Source organism: Leptodactylus fuscus, chromosome 2 (genome assembly GCF_031893055.1).
Source record: "Leptodactylus fuscus isolate aLepFus1 chromosome 2, aLepFus1.hap2, whole genome shotgun sequence".
Classification (NCBI taxonomy): domain Eukaryota; kingdom Metazoa; phylum Chordata; class Amphibia; order Anura; family Leptodactylidae; genus Leptodactylus; species Leptodactylus fuscus.
In genome coordinates, this window is record NC_134266.1 from 71,523,875 (window position 1) to 71,538,193 (window position 14,319).

A 14,319-nucleotide genomic window follows, 5' to 3' on the forward strand; every position below is an offset into this window, starting at 1 on the left:
GCTAAATTCTCGTCCTTGAGAGACACAACAACAGCAGCAATAATCTCCTAAGAAGAGCTCATACCAACCTATCTGATTTCCAGTCCACAAACTCTTCTATCCTGAACTCCCCTCCCCATTTGGAACTGCATTTTACCCCCCGCTGTCAATATAGGCTAGCTAAGGAAAGCAGATTGGAACATTTACTAGACTTTGAAGGACATTTTTTTTCCTATGTTATTGTACGCAATGGTGAATCTGTGATTTGGAAAATTGGGCCAAACTAATTCGGAATCAGACCACATGAATCTGGTGACAACAGAGGGGGGATTAGCGGGGCAGCCTGCAGCCATGTATGAACTGACTAGTATCCATCACTTTATCAATTACATCATCATCCCATTTAGTTGCTTCAGTTATTTGGAAGGAAATATATGTGCATTTTTAATAAATGATATAAATTATATTAATGCCATTAATGCCAGGCCATGAGAACTGACCTTGAAGTTAGAGATGTTTGATCAAATATGCTAAACTATTCCTGGATATTGCTGTGCAAGTAATATATATTTTAGTTCCGATACATTTGACACCGGGGATGAAAAAACCTGTTAGGGACACTTTTACTTTAGGAGCAGTCAAGTTCTGATATTTCTGATATAGCAACAAAAGTCTTTTCAATTGTAGTAGGCATCAGGACTCAGAGAAATAGCGAGAGTCCTTGGAGAAGATCCTCTCAATGTGAATTCTTTCTTATATGCAGCCATTTGTTTTGACCCCTCGTTCACATCTGCATTGGTATTCCCCCCCCCCCCCCAGAATATCAAACGCAATTGCAAGCGCAGTGCAATAAAAGCACACGGATCACCATACACTATAATGGGGTCCATGTGCTTGCCGCCAGATCTCCGCACAGAACATGCGGATAGGAAAGTAGTTCACTATCTACTTTCTTGTGCGCATGATTAGTGCGGGCAACGCGCGGCAAGCACATGGGCCCCATTGTAGTCTATGGGGTCTGTGTGCTATTACTGCACAGCGCTTGCAATTGCGTTTGGTATTCCAATTGGGGGGGGGGGTCCCATGCGGACTCCCCCGGATGGAATACCAATGCAGATGTGAACCAACTCTTAGATGGATTCCACCTTTCCACCTATACATCCTCACATGTCAGTGTATACATCCTCAGAAGACGCTAAGGTTGTGTCCTCTGTCCATTGATTACCTGTTGTGGCCCTGTAGTGGCGGATTAAGCAAGGTCAAGGAACATAGATAGGACAGATACATTTATTACTTAGATCACGATCTGTAAAAGGCAGGGAGAGCAGTCATTTTACACAAGCTGTCATTGAACTAGTCACTGTACAATCTGTCAGCCTTCGCTGAAGGCGTCCATGTTTGTAGTGAGCAAACTACCAACTACTGTGGAGGGAGAACTGGTTTGCAGGCTGTTTAGTTAGTGAAAAATAAGGAAATATGAAGCAAAACCCTACAAATCAATAAACAAGTATTTCCCTAAATTGTATTAAATGCTTTTGAAACCAAATTTATGAATCTATGAACACATTGTGAACAGTGTATCTTTATGTAAATGAATGACATCCATTATATATACACGGTAGTAGTGACGCCAGCGGTATATCAGCTTGAAAGTGTTCAGTCATGGAATACATAAGTAGTTGAAGGGGAAGCGAACACATGTAAACTATATCATTGTAAAAAATGATATACCACCTCATAGGAAGATGAAATACAAATTATATAAAGTGCTTTCAATAAAGTTATAGAATATGGACAGATAAACAGTAACAATTAAGCAGAAACTGGCTAATAAATAATCTTTAATCTACATTATACTTAGAAGATGTCAACAGCAACATGTTTCAAATGCATTCAAGCTGCCGTGATAGTGAGATTGTGATAGGTGCCAGTGTTGGATAGAGCAGTTCTTTTTTCAATCCTGAACTTGTGGGCAGAATCAAACTGGGTTTCCTTGGGTCCAATCTCCTTGGACCTTCACTCAATCCATAGTGTCATGTGTACAGGACATTGCACAGAACAAATTATCCACAAGGTCAACAAAGGCATTTGCAATGAATCCATAAGAACTAGACCCTAGTAGCAAAGTAATGTAATTGCCCTCTGTTGGGGCCCATTTTTATGACAGAACATACTGGTTATGAGACAGGTACTGGCAAAAAGAGCTTATATCTCACCTTTAACATAAGAAAGTATAGAATAGATTCGCCGGGCATTGGGGACATGTTTTGCATCATATACTGTAGATACTTTGCATAGTAAAAGGAATAATGGAAGAGGATGGACGAAATAGAATAGCACAAGGTCATGCTATGAGTTAAGGGTGAGAATGGAGCTTTTATCTTCACCATCCTGTTAGTCAATGGAAGGATCTCATCTTTATATTACCAATTGAGAGTATATAGAAGAACATGCATAAATAAACCCCCATAGGTTGTGATTTGGTATACAGATTAATCTCACTATATCCTAGAGCAATCTCACAGAATAATAGCAATATGCATATAATCTTCTCTCTGTTTAAACCAACTACCAGACTATAATTCAATATTACAATAATGAAGAAATGATAAACCTCTTAAGAGTTCAATTATTAAATTTTAACATATTTCAAGGGACTTTAAAAGGTGTGTGAGAAGGTGACAGGCAGAGTGCTGGAGTCCAGGTATACTGTATTAGCCCAAGGTTTCTGTCATATGTGTGGCCCAGGGCATATCTGGAGGAGGCCTCAGCACAGGTGTAGATCCTTGGCTTGTTACTGACCCATAAAAGGCTACAGATCCTGCATTACAAGGCAGTTCCATGAGAAGATAGGAGATGTATGGTTCTGTCCTGTAACCCTGAGTCCGGTGAGACTATATTGCTCCTGTTTTCTTTGTGTGGCTGCAAGTAAGCCACAGGTATAGTTAGGTTATCCATTCTGTTTAGCTTTGTTGCTCAGATGAGCAGATTTTTATTTTGTTTTTGCCTGAAGTTAAGGCTGTATTTTGTTTTGTTTACTTTGTGCCTGAAGTCAAGGTTTATTTATTTTCCTGTTTTTTTTTTCTAACTAAACCTGCTGCATCTTTTGTGTCCCTGTCTTTGTGTCTCTTTGGGTCCGCACCACTGCTTCTACTGAGCTAATCCCCCACAGGTATTAAAGGCTTTAAGTAGTTATCCTGGATCTCCACCAATCATGAGAATGGGATCCAAAGTGTGCTAATGAATGGAGTTGTGGTCAAGTATGTGCACTTCAGTCAGTCCATTCACTGTCTATAGGATTTATGATGAGCCAAATACAGTGCTGAACTATCTTCATCAGTCACATAGACTTTGATTAGGGCGGTAGAATAACATACATCACCACCGCCACTCTGATCACACTGGGAACTCCATAGTCACACACTTATGATCTGCAGGGGTTCCAGAAGTCAGACCCTCCACCAATCTAGTCATTATTCCCTATTTAGTGGATAACTGTTATTACTCTAGTGTGCCTTTAATAATTTTTGCACAAAACCTACATTTTAAGACCATATGAACTGCAGGCTCAATATGTACACCTGTATGACATGTCAAGTAAGGTACAATTAGCATAGTAATACTTTTTTTCCCTCTAAGTTAGAACACTGGGTCTTATACCCATTCTATCAGAACCTGGTTCTCCTCTCACAAGCACTGGTGGCTCAATGTCCTGAATAAATAACCTCAGATACTCAGATTGGATAGACAAGGAACAGATTCTGCACGAGAAATGGGTAGGATACCACCACTTCATTCAGAGCAAATAGAAATCTAACATAATGTAATATATGTGAAATAGATGAGCCAAAAAGTTTATGCCTAAGTTCAAGCAGAACAAGAATGTTTAATTCATTTCAATACATGAAAATAAAATGCAGAAACTAAGAAATAAAATATGCTAAATTTTACTCCTTGAGCATTGCCCTGCAATAATCTATGCATAACAATGTAAAGGAGAACAAGCAGATATTATTTACCAGCTGGAAGTAGAATCTGATAGAGGAGTCTCATTTAATAGGATAGGAGTTGCCACAGCTAAGCAGATGCTTCCCTCCTTGGCTCTCTTCTGGTTTCCCACAGCTGCATGCTGCACACAGTTAATAGCCAATATAGCAGGAACGCATTGACAATACTGCCCTGGAACTCATAGTCTCTCCAACACATTTCAGCTCATTCGCCGGCTGCTATCTGCTATTGTTTAATTGTAATGGGAAGATACATGTACTAAATAAGCCTGGAGAATATAAATCTGGGCTAAGGTTCTATAAAACAAATGAAAGATGGAAAGTCTCTGATTGTAGAGAATAGCTCAAAAATATCCGGTTCTAGAGATAGAAAAGGATAAAGGATAGAGTGGCATCTAATCCATTTCTTTTTCTTAGTGCCGAGCTTTAGGTGTTGAAAACTAAATAAACTACTGCATGCTGTGCAATTCTATCTAGACAAAGCAGACATTTCCCTTTCTATTAATAATAATAATAATAATAATAATACTACCATATAATAGGCAGATGCTGCCATACGATGCCAAAAACGCATAAGAATATACCATAGTTTCACTCCAGAGCTGTTTATTTCCAACTTTATTACATAGAGGAACTGTTAAAAGGAGTATGACACCATGAATATACCGTGCAACCTGCAGACAGCATACATCAGGAGCAACACATTTAGATAGATGATAGATAGATAGATAGATAGATAGATAGATAGATAGATAGATAGATAGATAGATAGATAGATAGATAGAGTGCAGTCAATATTTACAAAGGTGTAACTTGATGCTCCTATCTACCTGGAGTCATTTAGAATAATGATATATATATATATATATATATATATATATATATATATATATATATATATACACTGTCTACCTATCTATCTATCTATCTATCTATCTAATTCTAGGTACACTTGCACAGTTTTCCAAACATCTTGGGGTCAGTTCACACGTGAACTGCCCGCGCGGGTTTTGACACCGAGAGAGACGCAGTGACCATCGCGGTCGCGGCTTTCCCCTCCGCTGTCGGCTCAAATGAATGAGCCGACATAGGAGGGAGCTGCCGGGGGCGGAAGCCCGCGCGGCTTCCGCCTGAAGATAGGGCAGGTTGTTTCTTTTCTCCGCTAGCGGCAGCCCGCTGCTAGCGGAAAAAAAAAGCCCGGCGGTCTACATAGACCACCATTGTAAAGGGGCAGATTTTGAAGCGAAATCCACTGTCAAAATCCGCCCCTTTGCCCATGTGTGAACTAGCCCTTGGAGAACCAACCACAGATCTTCTATAGATGTAGGCTTGTTCAAATCAAAATGTCTCTTCACATAATCCCAGACAGACTTTAAGATGTTGAGATCAGGACTCTGTGGGAGCCATATCATCACTTCCAAAACTCCTCCAAAGGCTGATCACATAAAATATTGATTTTCATCCAACAGTATCTGCCCTTGCTTCCATTCCCATGACTGATAAGTCTAATTCCACTTTATATATCTGGCTTCCTTTGACCTTGTATCAAACCCTCTAATAAAGCAACACATAATGGACATTAAGGCTGACAACCCCTAAACACTTTCTTCGCTGTAGTATTTTTCTTTAGATAAGGGACCATGTGTACTTGTGCTGTATTACCTAACCTTGGTCACTGTGCTGTCAGCTGTGCTAAGTAGTTTAGTTGGGTATTGGTGTAATAATAATGAAGGTGTAAAACATTCCCCAAAATTTCACCAAAAGTGTTCCTTTATTAATGGAGCTTAGTGATATGTAAATGCATTACATAACTTTGTATCAGAGGTGCATCACGCGTAGCTCAATATTGTTTTGTGTGGCCGATGACCATCTGGACAGAAACATGAATCTTGGTGTCAAATTAGCACAGAAATATACGGCTGTCAGATGCATAAATGGGGAAATCTCCGTCTGGCACTAACAGAGGGCACTGTCCAGTTGGCAAAGTTATGGAGGCATTGTGCAGCTGGCAGTAATGGAGAGCATGCTTAATACAAAAACTTCAATACAGAGATATGTGCACATACACAGACACTTCTCCTCCTCCTCTATGGGGTGGCAAATGAGGTCACAAGGACTCTTATTCTCCCAGTAGGTGGCGGTCCTATAAAAGGACTCTTAATTCTCAAAAATGTATGACAAAACCTGTTGAGGCTGATGCTAAGTGCAGCCCTTGGAACCAGTGCATTTTGACAATGTAGTCTCAGACCAAATAGCTCTATCCTTTGGTTGAGATTTATTTACTGCTTTGCGTGGCAATCCCACTGAAAAAGTGTCTTAGGGAGCCTTCACACAATGTAACGCTGCCTCATTCTGATCGTAAAAAGACGTTCAGAATGAGCGCGTAAAAAGCAGCTCCCACTGACATGAATTGGAGCCGGCATATGTACGCTCCCCATTGAAATCAATGGGAGGCTTTTTTCCCTGTGCTTTCAATGTATTACGCGCGTAAGTCAATGGGAGCTGCTTTTTACGCGCTCATTCTGAACGTCTTTTTTACAATCAGAATGAGCGCAGCGTTACATTGTGTGAAGGCTCCCTTAGAGGGTTTTGTTTTGTGAGGCACCCCGACCAGCCTCCAATGAACCTTAGCGTTCCAATGGTACATAAAGGTACATTACATCTAAAATGTAAAATTTTGAAAAATACAAACAAAACAAAAAAATGGCACCAATGTGTTAGAACCTAACCCATATATTTTTACATATTTTGAGTTTTCTTTTTTTAATATCAGAATAGGCTTCACTGTCTATCCCAGAAGGGAACACCCAACGTAACGAAACCAAGATGCCAGTGCTAAAAGAACCTAAACAAGTAATGTCAGACAGTACGCCAATGGAAAAAAATATCATTATAAAATTCACACCAATGTCCTGGAGCAGAACCATGGAAAAATTATTACATTTCTTTCTGATAGGAATTCCTGCTTGAAGTACAAAAATCCTTGCACAATACCTAAATTCTCATCGAGCCAGGGTCTTATCAGGACAGTTATTTTCTTTCTTGAGAAAGCTGAACATTACAGAGTTAACAGCTGTCATATCACTGTGCTGCAAGCTCCAGAAATCTCGCAGTGATGAATTGTTTGCACTAGCTAATTCCACTACGACAAAAAGTAATTCCTTTATTTTCGTAGAACCAGAAATGTCAGAGGTGGAGAAAGGAAGCATAATACTTTATTGTGTCTCTCCTTTTTCTAGTCAAGAAATTGTTTCCAGAGTTCACAATTAAGGCTGATAAAGGCTGGAGTTACATGGCATAATTTGTCCTTCAGAACGTTGCAAAGAATCCAATAAGAAAACCTTGAGGTTGTATTGCGGTCACATTAATGGTGAGGAAATCCATAATTGATGGAAAAACTCGACAGCAATAGAAAATGGAGTCCAAAACGGATTTAAAGGGAACTTGTCACCATAAAAATGCGCAATATCCAGGTGGTGTGTTATAGAGCAGGAGATAGTAGCAGCAGATCGACATGAACTCGGAATAATGATTCAATATAACTTGTATTTTAGTCATATAAATCACTGCTCATTCTAGTCTTAGGAGTCATGGGAGAAGTCCTTATAGGTCATTGACAGCCTTCCCTGCATAAGTGTGTACACAGAGATAGCTGACAACCTGACACCCAAGCTTTGAAAGGTGGTCTAATCACTTCTAAACTCCATGTATAATGTTGCAGAGAAGGTTAGTGACATAAATAGTTTTTTTTAGTTCAAAGTACAATCTTGCTGCTAAGAAAATCACCATGTAAACTATATGTATATAAGTGGCTCTGTGCACCAGTCTGCTGCAGCACCCCTTTTTTACCTGTGGTCGGCACTCATTGACACTAAAGATGGGGCAAACCTCCCAAGCTTTGTTTTGTACTTATGTGGTTAGGGTCCCTGATTTGTTTCAAGTCAAACAAGTTTGGTACAAACTGGAAGTGAATTTATTATGCTCTGGGGTCTCCTCAAACCTCAAAGTGTAATAGGTAGAGGCGTAGGGGATGTGTAAAAAATAAAAAAACATTCATAGTTACCTTCCCTCACCTTTTTTTGGCTTCCTTACGGCATCAAGCAATTGCTCTCAGTCTTCTCAGTGACATCATGTGCTTGGTTTCACCACTGAGGCCTTTGATTGGACCTCAGCGGTGACATGGGTAGCCAAGTGTTAGGATGCTTGGCATGCCCATGTGAGTGTTGCGGCACAATTACTAGGCCTCAGGCCTGGGCTCAGGACGTCACTAGGAGAGTGGTAGATGCCATGACGAGACATAAAAGAGGTGAGGGAAGGAGAGTATAGTTTTTTTTATTTATTTATTTTTTTAGATTCTTTCACCTCCTTTGGACCTCCACTTATTATACTCTGGAAGTATGCTGTAGCAGCCATTTTAGTTCATGAAGCATCTCTAATAGTCATGTTGCTCAGCATGCCCATATGACCATAGTGGCCAGGCCTCAGTGGTGACCCTGGGCACATGAAATCATCAGGAGAGCTCCGGCTGCCGTGAGGCGAGGGATGATTTAACCAATCCAAACTATTTGGGATATTTGGGTCGAACCCGGCTAGTGACGAAAAGTTTGCCCATCTCTAATTGACACTTTTTAATCTATGTTGTGGGGGGCACTGAGAGGCAATCACAGGCAAAAACAGGTGCTTTGCTGTAGGTGGGCAGAGCACCATCTAGATCCATGAACACAGGCTCTTAATATATGCTGGGCCAGTCCTCTAATTTGCTGGTGTGTTTGGGTAGGCTACACTATATTGTATTCTGCTTGGAAAATTATAGTCACTGCCTTGCAGGGTCTCTTAAATGTTTCCATTAGTAGTGAGGTCCTGGTCTCCAGACTACCACAGCTCACATGGTACAAGAGTCAACAGATGAATCCTAAATAAATGTTTTGAAATGTTTTCATTGCCGTAAATGAAACTTCTCTGATAACAAGAAGCCTTTAGCACAAAAAGCCCCAAAGTATTTCACACTGAATCTGGCTCAGATCGAAAATCGTGTTCCCTGCAAGCAGACAATGCAAGCTGTCAAACCCCGCAATGTTCAGTGCGAGTAGTGTTGTAATAATAATCCAGACACAGCTGTCAGGCTATCCTATGTGGAATGCATGCAAAAAACAGTCTGTCATCAAATTATTAATATAGACAAAAAAAAGGTACCTTGCTTCGTTCTCTTCCAGGATCGTATGTTCCAGACCATGTGATGACCTAGAAAGCACAGAGTAACAGGTTTAGTAAAGAAGAATAGTGCATTTTTAAAGACACTTTTAAAAGGGGACTTCCCTCTCCTCCTCCATCTATAACTCTTTACATCCTTTAATAGGCTCTACATCACTTATTTTTGTACAACTGGAATTTTTTTCTTTAGCCCCCACCATTCCTGAGCAATAATTTCTGTTAGTTTCAGCACCTAATTTACTAAATAGACTCTTTATTATCAGGTGGGTGGTCTCAGATTGTCTGCTCCAGTCCAGGACCACCCACCTGATAGTAGAGAGACTATTTAACATATTGGATGCTAAAATTAACTGTAATGATTGCTCAAGATCAGTGGGGGTTAGAGAAGAAAAAATTCAATTGCAGCAGAATTAGTAGAGCAGCCCTTATTGAAGAGTGCAAAGATATAGAGTTAGTGGGGAAGGGAAAAGGCCCTCTTTAATACCACATGTACATGGCAGAATTACACCTCTACCCAAGCTCTGAGTTGTATGGAGCTGTAATATAACACCCATTGAAGTTTATAAGAAAATACCATACTGCAATATGACCATAGATGGCCAATGAATGCCTACAGATCCATAGTGTGGTTCCCACTAAACATCTCAACTTGTTTTCTGTAGTTTAAAGCTTCAATAGCCTGGGAAAGGTAATGTAAAAGGGAGCCTAACAACACTACCAAAATTGCTTCTAAACCATTTGTAAGGGAATTGCAATAGGAGCAATTCCCCAGTAGCTGCTGGTGAACCCTGGGGGAAGGGGCACAATAGACAGTGAGCCCTAAGCTGAATTCCCCCCACTGTCCCTTCCTGCTTGCCAGTCCTATCCTAAGAAATAGGTGCCAACTGGTCGACGGGCACTTCCTATATAAGTGACAACACAGAAAGAAGACAGGACAAACAACAACAAAGGGAGGTCAGCTAGCCAAGGGACAGGTAACAGTCGATCAACGCAGTACAGAATCAAAATCCAGGAGAGTAGTCAAAGGGTAAGCCAGAGGTCAGCAATACAATGGTAGCAGAAGGGGAGCGCAGAAGGGACAAAGTCACAATAGCCAGCACTTCTATGAGGGCTAATCTCCAGTATATAGGAAGCCAAAGGTCTGCCCTAGGTTTGATTGGAAGACACAGGCAAAGCTAGAATTAACCATTTGATGAAAAGAGGGAAACAAAGTGCAGGAGATAGGTGTGGTAGAAATTGCAGAGATAGAGCAATGTTCACACAGTGCACGAAAAACACTAAGCAAAGAACCAAACTGAACACACCTCCTGCACCACAGTGTGTGAAAAGAGGGTGGCGCATAGACCACAGGCAGAGATGTTACACCATTTATATGCAAATATTTTTATGTTAAAGTGCAATCCTACTGCTGAGAAAATGTACCTTTAATCCAGGTGTAAATGAGCTGTTCGGTGCATTGTGGGTGTGGCTGTTACTGCTGGAGCACTGATTTTTGCCTGTGGTCACTGCCCCATTTCATCCCCTAACATAAAGACTGACAGGTCCTGATGCATGGTGAGTGGTGACCAATCTCAAAAACAGGTGCTTGAGCCAAGGCCGCTGCACCCTGGATCTCTAATTGGCCTTCAGATTTAAAGTCAATTTTCTTTGCTGTAAGATCGTAACAAGCATGTTTATTATGTCAGTAAAAGCCCCTACACAAGCGTATTAATGCTTTAGAAGTGCTTTTGGTGGTGGGAGACTCCCTTTGAGTTAATAAAGAATGTATGGATGAGAGGTAGCAGTCAATGCATTACCCTTCAGTAATTTAGGAACCACAATTACACCATGAACAATAGCCTCCTAGCTAATATAAATGCACGGAGACATGCACATGAAGTTCCAGCCTCATCGGTTGCTCCATTCAGTCGCAACCTCAGGTTTTCCTACAAGTAGCGCTTTTATCTGTAATTGATATATACAACCCTGCGAAATGACGGATATCAGCAGAATGTACACAGAAGTGGGAGGCATATAATCAATTATCACATTAAAGGGCCACTACGATGTAAACAGATTATAGCGTGAGCTGACACATGCTACAATAGATAACAGGAAGACAGGAAAGAGAGCACATAATTATAGTATCCAGCCGCAGATAATCAGAAAGTAGATGACAGGTATCAGCCAGGGAATATCATACACTATTTCCATAGTCACACTGTGCCCCATATTAAGTGCATTAAAGCTAGCAGAGCGACTGCGGTTACCTGAGGAAACAGGGTGAAATAAAATCTACATCTGTTAACTGCTGTACTTGGGAGATGTCTGATGCAGATTTAGATATCCTAAAAAATACATGTCGAGGTGAATGTAAGCAGTGATGTATTATTCAAACACTCATGCTATATGTCAGGAATCAGGATGATGTGTGAGCAGGTCCTAGCAACTGATATAGCGGCAACTACACCACAGACCAATGGGGAGTGGACCTATGACCGGACCAAATTTCTCAATCACATAGTTCTAGTAAATATCAGTGGAGCTGGTGTGGTTATGGACTGTTCTTAATGGAAAACCATCCCGCTGTCTGGTGTGGAAGCTTCTTATATATTATCTCCAAGTTTCCTTTCCTCTCTGTAAGTACTTGTACAGTAAACGTATCTAGTGTTAGACCTTTCACTACCAGGGGGTATTTGGAAATCCTGCACATCTTGTAGCCTGGGCTATTTTCATAGTTTTGTCATGTACAACTAAAACGTAAATTACAAAATAATACATATTTACTAACCTGCCACTCTGCACTTTATGCATTCACATTCTTGCAATTCTGCATGCAATTGTTGTAATATATATATATATATATATATATATATATATATATATATATGAAAAATAATTGCAGCAGCACCAGCAAATCTGGGGATTATCCTACAAATTGCACGGCAGAAACCCCTCTCCAGGCAAAAGGGTTTGCAATAGAAAAAACAATCCGGTCTGTCAGCAACTTGTATGGATGGAAAATGTCCTTTTATTCGGAAAAAGCAGTACACCATATATCGGTCCACACTTGAGAAAGGTCCCAGTGTGGACCGATACGTGGTGTACAGCTTTTTCCAATAAAAGGACATTTTCCATCCATACAAGTTGCTCACAGACCGGAGGATTGTATATATATATATATATATATATATATATATATATATATATATATATATATAGTGACAATTGGGGGTAATATAGCATCAAAGGTAAGTGGTGTTCCTGGATTTACAGAGGTGTTGGTGGCGCTGGGTGCCAAATAAACAGCAGATCAGATGGTACAATCCAAAATAAGTGGCTTTATTCAGCTTACAACAGGAACAAAAATAACAAACAGCCTAGCCCACACACAGGGCACTACCTCACTTCTTGAACCCTGTCTACTCTACCAAGGGCAAGATACTTTGCTGAGGTTTCATCTCACCAGTCTGGTTTAACGTCCTTTCTGGAATCCAGTCCTCTTGGGACAGACCTTATGTCTGTCTCCAACTGGTCCACCTTCCCCTCTGGAGTGGGCTCCTTCTGGAATCCAGCTTTCTTGGGACAAACCTCCTGTCCATCTCCAACTGGTCCACAGTGCACCTGCTCCCTGCAGGCCACTAACAGCACTCTCTTGCTGTATGCACTCCCTCTGGAGTTGAGCCACTTTCTCAGCTATGGGTGTGGTCAGAGTACTTTTTAACCCTGATTTGGGCCGCTCTATAGCGCCCTCTAGGTTCACACCCTAAATATATATATATATATATATATATATATATATATATATATATATATTTGATAATAGAGGCTAAATGTGTAAATCAAGCAGAAACTTGTATGCTCCACACCTGGCTTGTTTCAACATTACCTAGTCTATGTCTTTATAAATTCACCAGGATAGACCAAAATGTACTTTTAAGCTGAAAATTTTGAAAAAACAAAATAAATACCTGCTTGTCTGAGCACTAACTACACAGTAACAAAAATACCTCACTATACGTGTGGCTTACTGTCAGCCACACAAACAAAAACAAGACAGTCCAACTTGGACTCAAAATCTCAGGGCAGCTCCCACCCCCTCTCACTCCCAGGTTCTGCCTTGGTCTGCAGGATTAGAAGCCTTTTATGGGTCACTAATGAGCTCAGGATCTACACCTGGGCTGAGGTCTACTCCTGATCCTCCCTGGACCACACATAAGTCAGGAACCTGGGGCTAATACAGCGTGATTCCAGTACTGTGCCTGTCACCTTCTCACACCTGTCTGAGGTTTTCTTTGAAGGATCTTGCTGAGAACAGGACAAAGCAGCTTGCAGTTGCAAAACACAAATTAAGAATCTTTTTTTTAAAGGAAACCTCTTAAAAGTGATGTTTATTTAAGCATAGATACAATGGGAAAAAGAGAAATGGCCGGTAGCTCTTTCTACTGTATAGCCACTGTGTCAGAGTACCTCATCTCTGCTCATATTCAAGTATAATACATAGTGGACAGAGCCTTCTGCTTCTGCCTTTGACCACTGTATAGTATCAGGCTGCCTGTAACAGATGACCAGGTTGATTTTTTAATTATTTTCCAATTTCCCTTGAAGTCTATGGGTCATAAATTTCCCTGTTGAGCAGGAGTGAAGATTTATGAAAGAGTCTTTCACTCTCAGAAAGGAGAAAATTAACTCTTTAATGACAAAATAAAAATAAAAAAATAGAAGTTTCTATTGTGTTGTGAGTATGAGTCAGTAAACCTTTGGCTGGTACAGACATCCATCCCGTAATACTCATACCTGAATCTGGCCTCATAAGACAATGATATAGAAGTTACTGTAGGTATCACCTAAAAGTTTATTGATTTTATGTCAGCAGGTACAAGTTGTGAACAGAAATATTATCATTCTGTAGATAAAATAGGTATTTTACAAAAAATACAAAGCATACTGCATGGGACTTACTGTACTAATATTACAATCAACCAGGTTATATACCGTGGTTATTATATATATTCTCAAGTGTCGTTTATAAATCCACCTATCTAGTACTGGCTAAGACTCTTCCTTTGCCCTCGAAAGAGATTAAATTTTTCTGTGCCATGAATTGAACGCTATTCCCAGGACATTACTAGTGCTGGCCATA

At 40.4% G+C, this 14,319-nt stretch overlaps 1 protein-coding gene across 1 annotated transcript in view; it reads right to left on the reverse strand.

The window, feature by feature from the left end:
* Positions 1–14,319, reverse strand: part of LOC142194690 (uncharacterized) — a 352,778-nt gene that overhangs the window by 43,366 nt on the left and 295,093 nt on the right. Inside the window, exon 10 of the mRNA XM_075263977.1 lies at positions 9,180–9,227. Coding sequence (XP_075120078.1) covers positions 9,180–9,227 — 48 coding nt within the window. The remainder of the gene's footprint in view (positions 1–9,179; positions 9,228–14,319) is intronic.